The following is a 22028-nucleotide window of genomic DNA, read 5'->3' on the forward strand; positions in this document are numbered from 1 at the left end:
ATAAATAACTGTATTTATCAATTAACAAGACCAGAGTCCTCGTCTGCACCTCCCGAGTCCGAATGCAGTCAATGCTCGAGTCCGAGTCATCAGCGTTCAAGTCCAAGTCGAGTCACGAGTCCTGCAAATCAGTCCGAGTCCTGGACTCGAGGACTACAACACTGGTTGTCACAGCCTAATTCAATGTTATCGACCTTGAGTCATGTCATGTTGTGGCCCCGCCAATATCACCCTGCTGTGTGTGTGTGTGTGTGTTGTTTATTAACCTGTACCCATAAACAATTTTAGATACACCTGGTGAAGACTATTTGGCTCTCATCGTCCCTCTCATCTCTCTTCTCATTGAAGTGATTTTTAGCGAAGACAGTTTTACACGTGTTCTATGCTGGAAAGGTTGGAGCTACGAGCTACAGTATAGGGGGCTGGTAAACTTTCCACCCCTGGCTGCGCCACAGCTAGCTGGATGTTTTCATCCCTGTCTGGTGAGAATCAAAACAGAACTCTGTGTCTCTTCCACACGTCATGTTTTTCATTTAAACAATCTTCCGATTGTTAAGGCGCTCGTCCCTTCAGTTGCTTGGTTCCCGTCATCATCATCACCCCAAATGATATCAAAGTCGTTGTGCCGTTTTATAACAGCTTTGTGTGTTGCATTTGGCAGATAAAGAGAGAGTCTAATCTTTTGTCAAATAGAGAAAAGTGAGCCAGTTGACCTCCTCGTCCCACTGGAGGAATTTGAGGATCAGCTAAAAAGACTGATAAGACGGGAAGCAGCTCAGTCTTTTCCTAAGTGAGAACAGGCATCCAGGTCTTTTATCAGAAACATTATAGGAACCGTTTATAACTTGAACTGAAGCATGGCAGTGGTGTGCTGGTAGCTGAGCGGGTTGGTGGTACCCTACTAAGGGGACCATGACCCCATGGTATACTACACACCATGACCCCATGGTATAATATACACCATGACCCCATGGTATAATATACACCATGACCCCATGTGGTATACTATACACCATGACCCCATGTGGTATACTATACACCATGACCCCATGGTATACTATACACCATGACCCCATGTGGTATACTATACACCATGACCCCGTGTGGTATACTATACACCATGACCCCATGTGGTATACTATACACCATGACCCCATGGTATACTATACACCATGACCCCGTGTGGTATACTATACACCATGACCCCATGTGGTATACTATACACCATGACCCCATGTGGTATACTATACACCATGACCCCATGTGGTATACTATACACCATGACCCCATGGTATACTACACACCATGACCCCATGTGGTATACTATACACCATGACCCCGTGGTATAATATACACCATGACCCCATGGTATAATATACACCATGACCCCATGGTATACTACACACCATGACCCCATGGTATACTACACACCATGACCCCATGGTATAATATACACCATGACCCCATGGTATACTACACACCATGACCCCATGGTATAATATACACCATGACCCCATGGTATACTATACACCATGACCCCACCATGACCCCATGGTATACTATACACCATGACCCCATGGTATACTATACACCATGACCCCATGTGGTATACTATACACCATGACCCCATGTGGTATACTATACACCATGACCCCATGGTATACTATACACCATGACCCCATGTGGTATACTATACACCATGACCCCATGTTGTATACTATACACCATGACCCCATGTGGTATACTATACACCATGACCCCATGGTATACTATACACCATGACCCCATGGTATACTATACACCATGACCCCATGGTATACTATACACCATGACCCCATGGTATACTACACACCATGACCCCATGTGGTATACTATACACCATGACCCCATGTGGTATACTATACACCATGACCCCATGTGGTATACTATACACCATGACCCCATGGTATACTATACACCATGACCCCATGGTATACTATACACCATGACCCCATGTGGTATACTATACACCATGACCCCATGGTATACTATACACCATGACCCCGTGTGGTATACTATACACCATGACCCCATGTGGTATACTATACACCATGACCCCATGTGGTATACTATACACCATGACCCCATGTGGTATACTATACACCATGACCCCATGGTATACTACACACCATGACCCCATGTGGTATACTATACACCATGACCCCGTGGTATAATATACACCATGACCCCATGTGGTATACTATACACCATGACCCCATGGTATACTATACACCATGACCCCATGGTATACTATACACCATGACCCCATGGTATAATATACACCATGACCCCATGGTATACTATACACCATGACCCCATGGTATACTATACACCATGACCCCATGGTATAATATACACCATGACCCCATGGTATACTATACACCATGACCCCATGGTATACTACACACCATGACCCCATGGTATAATATACACCATGACCCCATGTGGTATACTATACACCATGACCCCGTGGTATAATATACACCATGACCCCATGGTATAATATACACCATGACCCCATGGTATACTATACACCATGACCCCACCATGACCCCATGGTATACTATACACCATGACCCCATGGTATACTATACACCATGACCCCATGTGGTATACTATACACCATGACCCCATGGTATACTATACACCATGACCCCATGTGGTATACTATACACCATGACCCCATGTGGTATACTATACACCATGACCCCATGGTATACTATACACCATGACCCCATGTGGTATACTATACACCATGACCCCATGTGGTATACTATACACCATGACCCCATGGTATACTATACACCATGACCCCATGGTATACTATACACCATGACCCCATGTGGTATACTATACACCATGACCCCATGTGGTATACTATACACCATGACCCCATGTGGTATACTATACACCATGACCCCATGGTATACTATACACCATGACCCCATGTGGTATACTATACACCATGACCCCACGTGGTATACTATACACCATGACCCCATGTGGTATACTATACACCATGACCCCATGTGGTATACTATACACCATGACCCCATGTGGTATACTATACACCATGACCCCATGTGGTATACTATACACCATGACCCCATGTGGTATACTATACACCATGACCCCATGGTATACTATACACCATGACCCCATGGTATACTATACACCATGACCCCATGTGGTATACTATACACCATGACCCCATGTGGTATACTATACACCATGACCCCCCGTGGTATACTATACACCATGACCCCATGGTATACTATACACCATGACCCCATGGTATACTACACACCATGACCCCATGGTGGTATACTATACACCATGACCCCATGGTATACTATACACCATGACCCCATGTGGTATACTATACACCATGACCCCATGTGGTATACTACACACCATGACCCCATGTGGTATACTATACACCATGACCCCATGGTATACTACACACCATGACCCCATGTGGTATACTATACACCATGACCCCGTGTGGTATACTATACACCATGACCCCGTGTGGTATACTATACACCATGACCCCATGTGGTATACTATACACCATGACCCCATGGTATACTATACACCATGACCCCATGTGGTATACTATACACCATGACCCCATGGTATACTATACACCATGACCCCATGTGGTATACTATACACCATGACCCCATGGTATACTATACACCATGACCCCATGTGGTATACTATACACCATGACCCCATGGTATACTATACACCATGACCCCGTGGTATAATATACACCATGACCCCATGGTATACTATACACCATGACCCCATGTGGTATACTATACACCATGACCCCATGGTATACTATACACCATGACCCCATGGTATACTATACACCATGACCCCATGGTATACTATACACCATGACCCCATGTGGTATACTACACACCATGACCCCATGGTATACTACACACCATGACCCCATGTGGTATACTACACACCATGACCCCATGTGGTATACTATACAGTACACCATGACCCCATGGTATACTATACACCATGACCCCATGTGGTATACTATACACCATGACCCCATGGTATACTATACACCATGACCCCATGGTATACTATACACCATGACCCCATGGTATACTACACACCATGACCCCATGGTATACTACACACCATGACCCCATGTGGTATACTATACACCATGACCCCATGTGGTATACTATACACCATGACCCCATGGTATACTATACACCATGACCCCATGGTATACTATACACCATGACCCCATGGTATACTATACACCATGACCCCATGGTATACTATACACCATGACCCCATGGTATACTATACACCATGACCCCATGTGGTATACTATACACCATGACCCCATGGTATACTATACACCATGACCCCATGTGGTATACTATACACCATGACCCCATGGTATACTATACACCATGACCCCATGTGGTATACTATACACCATGACCCCATGGTATACTATACACCATGACCCCATGTGGTATACTATACACCATGACCCCATGGTATACTATACACCATGACCCCATGGTATACTATACACCATGACCCCATGGTATACTATACACCATGACCCCATGTGGTATACTACACACCATGACCCCATGGTATACTACACACCATGACCCCATGTGGTATACTACACACCATGACCCCATGGTATACTATACACCATGACCCCATGGTATAATATACACCATGACCCCATGGTATACTACACACCATGACCCCATGTGGTATACTATACACCATGACCCCATGGTATACTATACACCATGACCCCATGGTATACTATACACCATGACCCCATGGTATACTATACACCATGACCCCATGGTATACTATACACCATGACCCCATGGTATACTATACACCATGACCCCATGGTATACTATACACCATGACCCCATGGTATACTATACACCATGACCCCATGGTATACTATACACCATGACCCCATGGTATACTATACACCATGACCCCATGTGGTATACTATACACCATGACCCCATGTGGTATACTATACACCATGACCCCATGTGGTATACTATACACCATGACCCCATGTGGTATACTATACACCATGACCCCATGTGGTATACTATACACCATGACCCCATGTGGTATACTATACACCATGACCCCATGTGGTATACTATACACCATGACCCCATGTGGTATACTATACACCATGACCCCATGTGGTATACTATACACCATGACCCCATGGTATACTACACACCATGACCCCATGGTATAATATACACCATGACCCCATGGTATACTATACACCATGACCCCATGGTATACTATACACCATGACCCCATGGTATACTATACACCATGACCCCATGTGGTATACTATACACCATGACCCCATGGTATAATATACACCATGACCCCATGGTGGTATACTATACACCAGTGTTTCTCAAAGTGGGGGGCGCGCCCCCCAGGGGGGGCGCAGAGGCATGACAGGGGGGGCCTTGAGATTTATTTAAAAAAAAAGGGGGGGGTTTCAGAAAATTATCACTAAAGTGCTATCTGTTGCAGCTGCACTGTTCTCCATGAAAATACCATTTCTCAAAATCTGAAAATCATTATTTAATAAAACACAGAAAAGGATTACCAAGTTACTCTGGATAAATGAAAACTTTACAGACAACATTGAGACAAAGCTTCCTGACACATCTCCATCCAAACTCTTGGAAGAACTCTTTGAAATCTCATCTGATACTAGAGAGCTAGTTTCAGAGTGTGGTGCTGAGTACCAAGTATCTCATCTCATGGCCCACCATAATATACACCATGACCCCATGGTATACTACACACCATGACCCCATGGTATACTATACACCATGACCCCATGTGGTATACTATACACCATGACCCCATGGTATACTACACACCATGACCCCATGGTATAATATACACCATGACCCCATGTGGTATACTATACACCATGACCCCATGTGGTATACTACACACCATGACCCCATGGTATACTACACACCATGACCCCATGTGGTATACTATACACCATGACCCCATGGTATACTACACACCATGACCCCATGGTATACTACACACCATGACCCCATGGTATACTATACACCATGACCCCATGGTATACTATACACCATGACCCCATGTGGTATACTATACACCATGACCCCATGGTATACTACACACCATGACCCCATGGTATACTACACACCATGACCCCATGGTATACTACACACCATGACCCCATGGTATACTACACACCATGACCCCATGGTATACTACACACCATGACCCCATGGTATACTATACACCATGACCCCATGTGGTATACTACACACCATGACCCCATGGTATACTACACACCATGACCCCATGTGGTATACTATACACCATGACCCCATGTGGTATACTACACACCATGACCCCATGGTATACTACACACCATGACCCCATGGTATACTATACACCATGACCCCATGTGGTATACTACACACCATGACCCCATGTGGTATACTATACACAATGACGTGTAGGCTCATTTCTACCACTGATGACACTAGTTATGGGGGCGACAGTGGCTCAGGAGGTAGAGCGGTCGCCTGGTAGTAAGAAGGTTCCCGGTGCGATTCCCGCTCCTCCCAGGCAGTGTGTCGATGTGTCCTTGAGCAAGACACTTAACCCCTAATTGCTTTCGATGTGCAGGTTGGCACCTTGCATGGTCGCCTCTGTCATTGGTGTGTGAATGTGTGAGTGAAGGGGTGAATGTGAGGAACAAAAATTGTAAAGCGCTTTGGATAAAAGCTGCTATATAAATGCAATATTTACCATTTACAATAGTAACCCCTCCACTATCCCCACTCAACTCCAACCCACACATAAGACCAAGATAAAATAAAAAAAAGGAAACAAAGCAGGTATTTTTTGCCTAGAGGTCGATGTTTGACGGAATTACAGATTCTACCTTTAAAAATGTAATTCAGACGCAGGAACATTCATTCTAATTTACTCTTCAACAGGTCGGATAACGCAACCTTTTCTCGCCAAAAGCATTTTCAAGTATTTTGAAATTGAAAGGTGTGTGGGGGGGGGGGGGGGGGGGGGGGGGGATTCCACTTTCTGCACTCATTGCAAATGCAAGTGAACTGAAGCCATCCCTGGCAGATCGAGAGCCTGCTGCAGACAGCTGAGCTTGATATTAACCACAGGTGATGGCGGGGGCGTCTGCTTTCATTCACGTTTGTTCTTTTATAGCTACAGAATGTACCGTACCAGCAGGACCAGGTGTGGCTATGAGGGCTTTCCTTCTTCTAAACTAACCCAAATACCTCAGCTGTGTGTGTGTGTGTGTGTGTGTGTGTGTGTGTGTGTGTGTGTGTGTGTGTGTGTGTGTGTGTGTGTGTGTGTGTGTGAGAGAGGGGTGGGGGGGGGGGGGGGGGTTGTTCCTGACTGGAATGGAAAATGAATGTGGGGCTCCTGGAATGTTCTGGAATGTTTAGACCGGTCAGGGATAATTGAGTGAATCTGGAACAAGAAGAGACAAACGTTTTGAGGTCCCATGCTGTGGAAGAATGTGCTTCTGGGACAAGAGAGAGAGAAATAGAAAGAGAGAGAGAGTCTGAAGAGATATTCCATCCATTCGGGAGCAACGAGGCAGCCTGAGATGGTACCATGGGGAATCAGAGTACCTTAGGTGCACGTACAACACATGCATACACGTCCACACACATGCACGCGCACACTCTCTCTCTACTTAACCATGAGAGACAGTTATTTCCTTAATGTGTCTCAGTCAGGCTGATATGTTTTGCATATGGTGTTTTTATGTCTAGCGCTGTATCCAAAGAGTCAGATACCTATACCTTCTGACATTGTTATTATTATAGTATGCTTAGGCATTGAGACTGCAGAAACAATGATGGTATATCTTTGCTTGCGTTTATTTTGCAGAATAAAATATGTTTAATAGTATGTCTGGTAAATAATATATACACTTATCTATATCAGTGCATTTGTGTGGGGAACGTGCGGGAACTCGAGCCTAATATTTATAACTACTATAGTTGTGTATTTGCTGTTGAAACACTGATCCAATTTGTGCGTGTGTGTGTGTGTGTGTGTGTGTGTGTGTGTGTTATAAAGTGACGGGTCAGATTGTTTTCCCACACTATACTGGCAGCTGTAGCTGCAGCGGCAGCACCTAGAACTCGTCATTAATAACAGATTGTTTTGCTTTTGCAAAGGACTCTTTATATTTACGCTATATTTACGAACCAAAGCTGGCAGTCACTTGTCGGCTTGTCTGCCTGCTGGACTCTGCAGCCTCTCACTGAGATACAGTCACTTGTCGGGTAACGGCTTGTCTCTCTGCCTGCTGGACTCTGCAGCCTCACTGAGATACAGTCACTTGTCGGGTAACGGCTTGTCTCTCTTCCTGCTGGACTCTGCAGCCTCTCACTGAGATACAGTCACTTGTCGGGTAACGGCTTGTCTCTCTGCCTGCTGGACTCTGCAGCCTCTCACTGAGATACAGTCACTTGTCGGGTAACGGCTTGTCTCTCTGCCTGCTGGACTCTGCAGCCTCACTGAGATACAGTCACTTGTCGGGTAACGGCTTGTCTCTCTTCCTGCTGGACTCTGCAGCCTCTCACTGAGATACAGTCACTTGTCGGGTAACGGCTTGTCTCTCTGCCTGCTGGACTCTGCAGCCTCTCACTGAGATACAGTCACTTGTCGGGTAACGGCTTGTCTCTCTGCCTGCTGGACTCTGCAGCCTCTCACTGAGATACAGTCACTTGTCGGGTAACGGCTTGTCTCTCTGCCTGCTGGACTCTGCAGCCTCTCACTGAGATACAGTCACTTGTCGGGTAACGGCTTGTCTCTCTGCCTGCTGGACTCTGCAGCCTCACTGAGATACTATCATACAGTCACACTCACACTCATTGTCGGGTTGTCTGGACTCTGCAGCCTCACTGAGATACAGACACTTGTCGGGTAACGGGTTGTCTCTCTGCCTGCTGGACTCTGCCTCTACACTGAGACACATTATACACGTGATGGTCGACGCGCGTCACCAGAGAGCTGTCGCGCTGCGTGGAGACTGGAGTGGGACTGACAGTTCAGCAGCAGTACGGCTACTGTAAATAAAGAAACACATATTATTTAAGCCGGGGAACAAACAAACGGGCGTGCAAAGGGTTAACTTAGTATTTACTCTCATTCATTTGACCGGTTTGAGTTTTTTCTTCTTTTTTTTCCACATTTGTTTAACGGTGTCAAGTGTGCAGGGACTGAGAGAGACATGGCTGCAGGTTCAATGGCTGGTTTTGGTCATTTCACCCACGCCGTGGTGCGCGCTGTCCCCGCGTCCCTCGCCAGAGAGGCGCTGAGGACCAACAGCCTGGAGGTGGACTTGGCGAAGGCGCAGCGGGAGCACGAAGTGTACGTCGAGGTCCTGAGACAGAAGCTCGGGCTGGAGGTGATCGAACTCCCCGCGGACGAGTCGCTGCCCGACTGCGTGTTCGTGGAGGATGCGGCGGTGGTTTGCGGCGACACCGCGCTCATTACGAGACCCGGGGCTGAGAGCAGGAGGAGAGAGGTAAAGTGTCAAAAACCATGTAATAATAATAATAAAGTGTATTTGTATAGCACCTTTCATACAATATTTGCAGCCCAAAGTGCTTCACAGTAATAACATAGACATAACATGAGCGTAAAATAGACAGAATAAAAGCAATGCAGAGAATAAGAGTGGAAATAACAATACAAATATTGACATATTGAAATATTCAATATGTTTCGCAATCGCAACACATTCGAATGTAAACCTAAATGAAAGTCTGATGATGTGTGTGGTGGTGGTGGTGGTGGTGTGGTGTGTTGTGGCTCCCACCCGTTTAGTTGATGTCCTGCTAATAGGCATAAGTGGTTTAAGTCACCATCACACCAACCACAACGGGATATGGTGATTAGTCAGACTCATCACCAGGCAACGCCCGTTGAAAGACGACAGTGATGGAGAACGGATGGAGGTTTAGAGATTGATCACATGGGTCCATATTTCGTTGTTTTTTGTTGTTGTTTTTAAACGGGGGAAATGTGCCCCAAACTTGTGCTGTTCCATTCGTTTTCCTGAGCAGGGCATTCATTTGGAGATGTAGCGAGATAGCTTACCTGCCCAATTACATCCTTTAATGTAGCCTATGTTTGTCATGAGCTGCAGGCTATATAACAATGTGTGGAACGGATGGACAGCAGATTTCACATTATATTTTATGTATGCCCTGTTATTGCTGGCAGTGGAGTCAAGAGATGATTTGCAGTCTCCTCCTCAATCATTGACATGTTTTGGTAATGGTTCCTAATTCTCAGCTGAACGGATGATCAATTAATAACTTTTTTCTTAAAAATGTGCTCACATCTGAGAGACATCCCATCTTGTATGGATGGCATTGTCTGTGTGTGTGTGGAGAGTGGGAGAGAGGGAGAGACTTTGCGCATGAGTGTGTGTGTGTGTGTGCGTGTGTGATGGGACTTTCGTGACAGTCGCTCTGTGTGTCTGTGTGTGCGTCTGTGTATATTTGTGTGTTTGTTTGTGTCTGTGTGATGGTAGGACTGTCATGACAGTCGCTCTGTGTGTATGTGTGTGCGTCTGTGTATATTTGTGTGTTTGTTTATGTGTTTGTGAGAGGGAGAGACGGTGGGATGGCTTTGAAAGCCCCTGTCATTTCAAATTAGAGTCACTCCCGCTGCTCTCAGTAGTACTAAGGGCCCCCAGCCAGCCACACCAAAGGGACAGGCTATTGATTGGAAAGCCTGTCGCTTCTAAAAGCGTAAATCCATCCTAAAACAGAATTCACAAATATGTTTTGAGCTCGATAATATGGTCATAACGTTATATGACGTTTATTTGAGTAGATATATTACGACATGCGTCTTAAGTTCAGCGTCTAGATTTCATGTCCATGTATTTTAACCCTTTCAGTAGCCCTGCTACATCACTGTGTTCTGGGAAACTGTGTATCCTACACAAAAACACTGATCAATCTCTTCTTGAATGAATGAATCATTGCATCTACATTAAAAGTGATGTAGAGTGGAAATGGCATCCTCCTTCAACACCCATCAATGATATAGATTAGAGTGTCTGGCCAGTAACATGGGTTTCTCAGTCCCTCTGCTCTGCAGTAAACAGAAAATACATTACCCTTCCTACTTTATCCAATCAAGAGAGAGAACCCTCGATATATTTTTAACTTATTTCAAGAAATCTTGCCTAGCCAAATGTGCTTACTGTACTGGTAGATTATTCTACTTGTTTCAAGAACACATTTGCTTAAAACTAGTTTTTATTTCTTATTTTTGTCAGACCATTTTTCCAGTGTGGAGTTCTCTCTCCTGATTGGATAAAGTGGGAACGGGATACCAGAAAATTGATTTTCTGTTTGCTGCAGAGTGGAGGGACTGGGAGACCCATGTTACTGACCAGACACTCTATATCAGTGATGACCATGAGAATGTAGAGCTATTATTTTAACATGTAGACCAGTTATTTTAACAAAGAAAATACTACTTACAGCACCTTTAAGTGGCCTCAGAGATCTGATTGTGACTTGTGGCCGGTTCAAATAACAAACTCAGCAAGACCGACGGCTTCTCAGTTACAGTGGGTGACAATATTGTCACAAGGAAAGATGAAATTACCTACCTGGGTTCCATCCTAGAGGCTAATCTTTCCTGTGACAAAATGACATCCAATGTAATAAAAAAAAGTCAACCAACGAACTCGATTCTTGTACCGGATCTCCTCTCTGGTAAACAAGAATACCCTGAAGACTCTGGCAGGAGCACTCATTCAAGGGTACTACGACTATGCTTGTACCTCATGGTACCAAAGCACCTCAAAGGCGCTAAAAACAAAATTACAAACATCTCAAAACAAACTCGTCAGACTACTGCTTGACCTTACTCCTAGAACCCACCTCACCCCTGCCCACTTTGACAACCTAGGATGGCTTAGAGTAGACGACAGAGTACAGCAACTTGCAATGGGCCTGGTCTACAAGATACACTACACGACCAAGGTACCCATGTACATGTCAAAATACTTCCCAAAGGTCAGTGAATACCACGATCACAACACCAGAGGGAGCTCCACAAATCATGTTAAACCCAGATTCGGCTCAAACAAGGGACTAAACACGTTTTGCAATTATGCCACATCAATGTGGAACGCCCTACCTAAAGCTGTAAAGGAATGTGAATCACTACCCACTTTCAAAACCACTCTCAAAGAACACCTACGGGAGACTGCAATTCGAAACTGGCCCCTGTAAATGTCCTAACCCAACCCCCTCCAATGTACAGTAAATTACCTAGTATGGTTTTGTCAATATTCCAATGTACAGTTTTGCTTGTTTGTACAGTGTCCCCCCCCCAACCCCCTCCAATGTACAGTACATTACCTAGTATGGTTGTCAATATTCCAATGTACAGTTTTGCTTGTACAGTTGTACAGTGTTTCCCCCCCCAACCCCTCCTACCCAACCCCCCCCCACCCAACCCCACCCAACCTCCTCCAATGTACAGTTTTTACGTCAAATGTATATACTCCCTTTTCTGGACTCTTTTTGTATCACAAACAGTACTGTATTTGCAAATTTGGTATGTCATAAATGTATAGATGTAGCAGTACTGTCTATCTGTATGTCATGTATGTCATATATGTCCTGATTAATTGAAAATGGGGGACCCTGATGTAAACAAGACGAAAGTCTTTCTCTGGTCTGCATCCCCTTAACAATTGTGTGTATTGAGCTGTACTGTATTGTACCCATTCTGCAATCTGTTAATAAAGTTTTCAATCAATCAATCAATCAACATCGGGGAACCCCCTAATCTTTGCCCTGGGTTCTTTAATGACCGAATTCAATTCAGTCAGGAGGACCTCGGTTTAACGTCTCAACCGGGAAGGACTGTGCAGTGTTCCTGTCACCATAATGTGGACATTGTTATCGCCAGGTCCAGAGGACAGACTGCTCTGTGCTGGACAAGGACAGCACTTTCCCACAGCGCCCTGACCGGGGCTTGACCCTTCAACTTTTATGATGGTGAATGTGGAGCGCTGGACAGGGCTGCTGTGTGGCAGTCTTACACCTGGTCTCTCTGGGCTTTAGTGAAGTACATGTGGCCCAACCTATTCTCTATCTCTCTTCTTCTGTTATCAGGTGTGTTTTAAAGATACACTGTACATGTGGCCCAACCTATTCTCTATCTCTCTTCTTCTGTTATCAGGTGTGTTTTAAAGATACATGTGGCCCAACCTATTCTCTATCTCTCTCTTCTTCTGTTATCAGGTGTGTTTTAAAGTCACATGTGGCCCAACCTATTCTCTATCTCTCTCTTCTTCTGTTATCAGGTGTGTGTTTAAAGTCACATGTGGCCCAACCTATTCTCTATCTCTCTCTTCTTCTGTTATCAGGTGTGTTTTAAAGTCACATGTGGCCCAACCTATTCTCTATCTCTCTCTTCTTCTGTTGTCAGGTGTGTTTTAAAGATGCATATGGCCCAACCTATTCTCTATCTCTCTCTTCTTCTGTTGTCAGGTGTGTTTTAAAGATGCATATGGCCCAACCTATTCTCTATCTCTCTCTTCTTCTGTTGTCAGGTGTGTTTTAAAGATACATACAAAAAAGTCTCTATTGCTGCCTTTGCGAGGTACTAGTACAGATTACTAATAGTACTACCTACTGCTTCCAGTGTCTACAACTGCCCTACACTGTAATCATAGTAATCACAATAATCACAATAACTACCTACCTCGTACTATAGTCTTCCCATATTACTCTGTGTGTATATATATATATATATATATATATATATATATATATATATATATATATATATATATATATATATATATATATATATATATATATATATATATATATATATATATACATGCATATAGGATAAGATAAGATATTCCTTTATTGATCCCCTTGGGGAAATTCAGGCATCATATATATATTTATATTTACTGCATATACATATATATATATATATATATATATATATATATATATATATATATATATATATATATATATATATATATATATATATATATATATATATATATATATCCATATCAGTCTGAATACACCTGCATATAAGTATTGAGTATAGAATATAAGTTATGCTGCTGGCCAGTATGACTTACTACCATAGTGTCTTTATACCTGTATGACTGTATTATATATTATACTACAACTGTGTAGGCCTACATACATCCGATTAGCACTATTACTCAGTAGTACTAATATATATATATATATTATACCCAGTTGAATCACCTGTACATTGTTTATTACTATTACACTTTACTGTCACATATGCACTCTGGTTGGATGCCAAACCTATTTTAATCTAATTAAGAGATTAGAGTAAATTTATTGTCATGAATTATAGATACATTCTGTTTTGTGGTGGATCGTCACTTTATCTGTCCCTTCATTGTTTCAAATGTGGTGAGGAGATGCTATTTCATGCACATGTGCACATAATGGCCTGTGTCCTAAAGAAACCTTGTATATCAGAAAAAAGCTTTTCAGGAGTTGCAAACAATATTCTCCACCTGTGCTTTTTTTCCTTAACATTTCAAATGCATGTGCACACGTTTTCAGAACGTTCTGCCCCCACATGTGCATGAGTGTACACATGCTGGTGAGTATTTAGAAGTTTCCACATCGACTGATAATGTGACTGTGGGTATCAACGTGTTGATTGCAGCTGTCGTCCTGCCTCTGCCTACACACGTACACACACACACGTACACACACGTACACACACACACACGTACACACACACACGTACACACACACGTACACACACGTACACACACACACACACGTACACACACACGTACACACACACGTACACACACGTAGTCACGTACACACACACGTACACACACACACACACACGTACACACACACACACACACGTACACACACACACACACACGTACATACACACACACACGCGTGCACACACACACATACAAGCACTTCAGCCAGTGTATGAACATTTCCAGAAACACAAAGAAAACACCACTTTGGCATCAGTTGCCATAAAACAAGGATGATACAGGTTGCATAAGGACCCCCCCCCCCCAGTGCACATACACACACACACACACACAATTTTTTTTATCCACTTTTTCTCCCATTTTTATTTTTCTATTTTTCTCCCATCCCAATTTCGTATTATCCAATTCAACCCTCCCCTGTCTCGAACGCTGTTTCATGCCTCCCACAAGCCGGCTGCAATGTGGACTAAGTCATCCATAGCACGAGTCCCCTCCGATACTCGAGGTAACAGCAGTCGCATCTTTCCACCTGCACGGCTCGATCTTTCAGCGTCAGGGGTCTGCGCTTTGGAGGTTCTACTGATTCTACTACGCAGGCGCACCAACCGACCTGTAGGAGTCGCTGTCCACAACGCCCGATCCCCACCCATCAGTTTCCCTCCCCCTAATACTGCCAATGTGTATTAGTGCGGACGACCAGCTAAACTGAAAGCATTGTGGAGCGCTGCGCTCGAACAGGGAGATGATCTGTTTGAGCCCAGTCTCCAGTATTCGTGGTGAGCGCCTTGCCCACTGCACCACGTAGCCGCCCACACACACACTATTTTTTTGTATCTTTTAATTTAACCTTTATTTAACCAGGCAGGTCAATTAAGAACACATTCCTACCGGTATTTACAATAACAGCCTGGTGAGAGGACAAAAGGGAAAGGGGACAAAAAAATAAGAGAGAAAAGAGACAGACGATACATACATCACAGAGGTAAGGGAAATAATTAAAACACACATCAAACAAACAACCAAATAGAAATTACAATGTATATGAAGCAGAACAGTCAAATGACAGTTAAAAGGCTGGTTGACAGTTGCAGGGGTGAGTAAACAACTCTGAGATGGAGTCCTTAAAAGTAGTGAGGAGGGGGGGCTCCAGTAGCTCACCGCATATCTCGGCGCTATTTCTGCGTCGGGGAAAACCGTGCTGCGTCACGGATCTGGTTGACTCTGAGTTCGATTCCCGGACCCGCCGTCATTTGCCGAATGTCTTCCCCTGCTCTATATCCCGTTTCACCCTGTATCTGTCGGTCATGATTGACCAGAAAAGCGATAAACACTAAAAAATAAAGTAAAAAAAAAAAAAAAGTAGTGAGGAGGATCAATTTGTCCATTTTCAAAGACTTTTGCACCTCGTTATCGTTACAACTGCTGGGAGCAGCAAACGAGGAAAGAATTGACACAACAACAAATGTCTTCGTAATGTAACGTTCAACAAGTGGCACATGCCTATTGTACTTTTGACAAATAAATCTTTGAGTAAGTGAACTTTGAGCAAGAGGTTCGCTTGATGAGAGAACAGTGGAGTAGAGTAGCTTCCCGAAACACCAAGACAATAAACTGTCAGTCGCAGTCAGCCGCAGTCATACCATAGCAGACATTGTGGGTCTTCTTGTAAATCTATTCCGCTGTCAATAGAACAATATGATGCTGGTCTAACTAAGTAACACATCATGATTTTTTACGTATCAATATTCGGCCAAAACTGTGTTTCATTCATAGTGGTTTCATTGAATGATTTGTGTGAAGGAGAACAGATGTGTCATAGGCCTATGATTGTACACGTTTCAGTGAGTGGATTCTGAGCAAGAGGTTTTATATTGTTTGTTCAGAGAACAGTACAGTTACTGGCAGCTACAAACATAGCAGGCTTTCCGAAAAACACCAAGACAATCTGCCAGCAGCTATTGAGGGTCTTGTTAATCTATTCCGCAGATGTGCATTTGTGTCTGTGGCCCGACGGTAGGTTGCTGGTCTTGTAAGCGGTGTGTCATTATATTGAAACCGGGCTTTTGCTTATTAATATTTGGCAAAACAGTTTCATTGAATGATTTGTGCTGAAAGGAATGTAACAATTGACACAACAAATAAGAAGTGTTGTACATGTTTGAATGAGTGGGTTTTATATAATTTGTTCAGATAAGTGCAACACCTTGTCAGCCAAAACTCCTTATTATCCAAAATACCTTATCAACACCTTATCATCCAAAACACCTTAGCAACTCTTTATCACCCAAAACACCTTACCATCCAAAACACATTATCACCTAAAACACATTATCACCTAAAACACATTATCACCTAAAATACATTATCAACACCTTATCACCCAAAGCACCTTATCACCACTTTACTATCCAAAACACCTCATCACCTACAACACATTATCACCCAAAACACCTAATCAACACTTTACTATCCAAAACACCTTATCACCTAAAACACCTTATTATCACCCAAAACACCTTATCAACACTTTACTATCCAAAACACTATCACCTAAAACACATTATCACCTAAAATACATTATCAACACCTTATCACCCAAAACACCTTATCAACACTTTACTATCCAAAACACCTTATCACCTAAAACACCTTATCAACACTTTATCATCCAAAACACCTCACCATCCAAAACATTGTATCACCTAAAACACCTTATCATATCTACTGTATATGGTTCATTAGATATGGCGCTTTGCATTTGTGATTTCTAACACTTGTTGGCAATGAAGAATTTGAGCTATGAAAGCCTATGCCTCAGCTCTTGGGGAATCACAATTTAAGATCATAGAATTCCGTAACTTCATGGATAGAAAATGAGTAGTAAGTAAAAGGTTTCTGCTTAGACAGCCAGGAGTAGAGGACGGTGTAGAATCCACTTGTCACGTGACTTTATTGTCTCATGATAAAGGGATAAAGGGGCGACAGTGCCTCAGGAGGCAGAGCGGTCATCTGGTTATCGGAAAGTTCCCGGTTCGATTCCTGCTCCTCCCGGGCAGTGTGTCGAAGTGCCCTTGAACAAGACACTTAACCCCTAACTGCTCCCGATGAGCAGGTCGGCACCTCGCATAAATGTGAGGAACTAAATTGTAAAGCGCTTTGGATAAAAGAGCCATATAAAGATGCACTATGAAAGTCCCAGCGACCGAAATGTCACTGTTTTAGTCCGAATAAGGTATTTTTAATCGTGTCATAATATTGCATGCTGCATCATCTCTCAGAGATAATACATATAATTATTGGCTTTTTATAATTATGAGATGTATTTACATGATATGAAACAGCTGCTACTGTTAGGGTCAACAGTATTCCCTGGATCTCATCTGTGTAATAATAATGTTAAAGGCATTTTGAACAAGTGGGCGGGACCACGACCACGTCCACCTTCTATTTACCTGCCCTTGGAATAAATGTCCCGGTGGCAGAAAGACAGCCTGCTGGGAACAAGCTGGTGTGATGAATGACGTCGCCTCACAACCTCACGTGCGTGCGTGCGTGCGTGCGAGCGAGCGAGAGAGTGAAATGCCCCTTTAAGCAAGAGACCATGGCTGGCTTTTTAATTGAACAAGTTGTGTTTTCCAACTTCAGAGATTAAAGGATAACTTTGCTATTTTGGACCTTCGACCCTATTCACGGTCTGTCTACCAGGTACCTGACACACACAGACTATAATGTCACTGATGGGTCCAGTATTGAGATACAAGTTCCCTGCAGGCTCTCACTGGGCTACGATAGCAGATAACAATCATAAATGCTTTGCAAAAACAACGATAAATGAGTTTTTCTGAGACGAGAAGCTCAAGGTGTATTCTAACTGGTATCACTATGCTCTCCTGTGAAATGTATCGCAATCCCAACATTCTTATGTGGTTTTTGTTCCCTCTCTACAACTAGCTAGAGTGCAGACGTTTACAGTGCGTAGTGCGGTCGGCGAAATAGTTCTGTTTCAAATGGAACTGTTGTTTCAACATTCAGATTGTGATACATTTCACAGGAGAGCATACTAAGACCGGTAAGAATACACCCTGACCGTGCCATCTCGGAAAAGCACGTATGTTGTTGTTGTGATTGCTCATTGTCTGCTATTGTAGCCCAGTGAGAGCATGCAGGGCTAATTATAGTGAAATGATCAGTGACATTATAGTCTCTATGTGTCAGGTAAACAGATACATGTAGGGTCTAAGGTCCAAAATAGCTAAGTTATCCTTTAATGAACCCCATCGTATCAGGGATTTTGTTTTCTCCACTCCACGCTTCATTTAGAGCCTTATCCTTTTCTGCCTTGAATCCCGTGCTTTCAGCCCTCTGTGTCCGTCTCATTTAACGTGGCTTCCGATTTGCTACCAAGAGGCACCAACCAGGCAAGCTTTCGTTCTTTTAATGCAAGAGAGAAACTTGGCAAGACTCTTCTCCTGAGCTCTTGCCAAATTAGTTCAGTGACGTAAGTCAGCCTTGAGCACAGACCCTGAGCAGCGGAGGGAGGTTTGTTTTTATAGCAACACTACTATCACTGACATCTAAGAAGAGAGATCCCCCCTTGAATGGCCCTTCTAAGGTTTCTCCCCTCCACATTGCCTGTGGTGCTTTTCTCCTATTGCTAGGTTTTTTGTGAGTGTTTCCTTCCCTTCGCCTGGGGTATGCCTGTGAGTGTTGCATTCATTTAATTTATTTATTTTACATTCTATTTTGGATTTTCTGGTATTTTTGTCTTTGTTTTTTTTTTTATTTATTGTGATGTTTCTTCTTGACTTGTTTAAAGAAGACATGTCCGGCCCATGGGGACATTAACGTGTGTTGTCGGGCCTTACAAATAAATTTGATTAGATTAGATTAGATTTGATTTGTTATATAGACCCCTAGTCGACCAGAGAGGTCCCATGATACTTTACTGTAACTGGCAGGAGCGTCATTAGTGAGGTTAGTCTGTTTTATTTGTTGTAAAACTTACTTTTGGGGGGGAAATACTTTTTGTTCTGAATCAGTTACAAAAAGAAAAGGTGAGAAAACACATTTTGTTTCAAACGGTTGCTTCCCCAGGTCAATATGTTTTCTGAAAACACTCCAAAAAGTAATATTTCACTTCTCACGCTCCCAAACAAAACGATGGTCAGGGGTACAGCAGGGAGATCAGATGCTCAGGGGTACAGCAGGAGTACAGCAGGGGGATCAGATGCTCAGGGGTACAGCAGGGAGATCAGATGCTCAGGAGTACAGCAGGGGTACAGCAGGGAGATCAGATGCACACCGTGGTACTCATTTCACCTGACAGGAATCAGACTTCCCCCCAAAAAAGTTGCTTGTAAAACAATGGTTTGCTTTTACAGTCTGTAGTGTGGTAGTGAAAGGTTAACCTTCTGTAGTGTGGTCGTGAAAGCGTTAACCATTTGTTGTGTGGCAGTGAAAGGGTTAACATTCTGTATTGTCGCAGTGAAAGGGTTAACCATTTGGTAGTGTGGTAGTGAAAGGGTTAAGTGGGTATGTCAGATGGCTTTAAATAGCCAGTAATATAGATTGATTATTTGGCTCCTCCACGATCAGAGGCCAAATCAGTACCCTTTAAAGTGAAAATGTGCATTAATATGGACCTTATCGCTAAAGACCAGATAGGAATGTGTTATTAACTAGCCTATACATAGAGGTAACAGCCATCCCCTATCCATTAGGATGTAGCTTAAAGCCTTTTCATTAGGGGGGTGGGGGTTAAATGGAATGCAGATGACAGCATTGCCTAGAAGCCACTCCACTCTAATCCAAAAGAGAGAAAAAAGTTGTAGCATACCAAAGGCCAATCTAAAGTAGAGCAAATTCTAAAGTTGTTTGCTCAGTAAAGTGTGGGCAGAGTTGCAGATAAGAGCTGGAAGTGACCTTTGCTCCTCGGTAAGTTAATAGTCTTTGCACACAGGGAGGCCATCATCATCATCATTTATTAACAGTCCCAGTAGTTTAGATCTTAGAATCACTGCTATCAGGTGAACACCTCACATCACCCCCCCTAGGGATGCACCGATAAACCAATAACTAGAGATACTGCTATTGGATATCAGATATCTGGTTGATACCAGGCTAAAAGGCGGCACGTGGTGTAGTGGTTAACACTGTCGCCTCACAGCTAGAAGGTTGTGGGTTCGGTTCTTGCTTGGGGACCAGGTTGCCGTGTTGCCAGTTACCCAGGTGGGGTATCTGCCGGGCCTTTCTGTGTGTAATAAGTATTCTGTAAATAGTAGTAAGCAGGTGTATACGTATCTAGATCATTGTACACCTGCATATAACCCATATAACTCTATGATAGTATGTACAATAATGCTGTATATACCGTATATATTTATTCTTACCGTATATATATATATATATATCCACCTGTCTACATACCTGCACATAATACTTTTTACATATCTGTACTATATCTATATCTGTACATATCCCTTACCTACTCTTACTAGTTACGCTGCTGGCCATTATGACTTACTACCATAGTGTCTTTATTCCTGTATCACTGTACATATTAATACTACAACTCTGTACATACATCTGATTAGGACTATTACCCAGTACTACTCATTTATATATTTTATACCCAGTTTAATCACCTGTAGGCTACATTCATTGTATATTCCTATTGCACTTTACTGTAACATGTGCACTCTGGTTGGTTGAACTTATTTTTGTTGTACTGCACTTGCGCTGTATAATGACAATACATTTTTTTTATCCACTTTTTCTCCCCATTTTCAATTTTTCTCCCATCCCAATTTCGTATTATCCAATTCTTCCCTCCCCTCTCTTGAACGTTGCTAGACTATGCCTCCCACTGGTCGGCTGTAGTGAGGACAGAAGCCTTGCATCACGTGTCCCCTCCGGTACACGAGGAGGCAGCCTGTCGCATCTTTTCACCGCAGCAGCTCGAACTCTCAGTGGCGAGGAGTAACGCGTGGGAGGCTCACGCTGCCCCGCTACTTCCTGCTTCCGGCGTCACCAAACCGACCTGTAGGAGTCGCTGTCCACAACGTCCAATCCCCACCCA

The 22028-nt window shown here is 43.4% G+C and overlaps 1 protein-coding gene across 2 annotated transcripts in view; it reads left to right on the top strand.

Moving 5' to 3' along the window:
* Positions 1-22028, top strand: part of ddah1 (dimethylarginine dimethylaminohydrolase 1) — a 257094-nt gene that overhangs the window by 3273 nt on the left and 231793 nt on the right. Inside the window, exon 1 of one of the 2 annotated variants that reach the window (XM_084309754.1) lies at positions 9335-9679. The exons of the other annotated variant lie outside the window; for it this stretch is intronic. Coding sequence (XP_084165880.1) covers positions 9383-9679 — 297 coding nt within the window. The 5' untranslated portion in view covers positions 9335-9382. Of the gene's footprint in view, positions 1-9334; positions 9680-22028 lie in introns of those variants that run through there. 2 annotated transcript variants of the gene reach the window in all.

Source organism: Notolepis coatsorum (genome assembly GCF_963971535.1).
Source record: "Notolepis coatsorum genome assembly, chromosome: 3".
NCBI classification, from domain to species: domain Eukaryota; kingdom Metazoa; phylum Chordata; class Actinopteri; order Aulopiformes; family Paralepididae; genus Notolepis; species Notolepis coatsorum.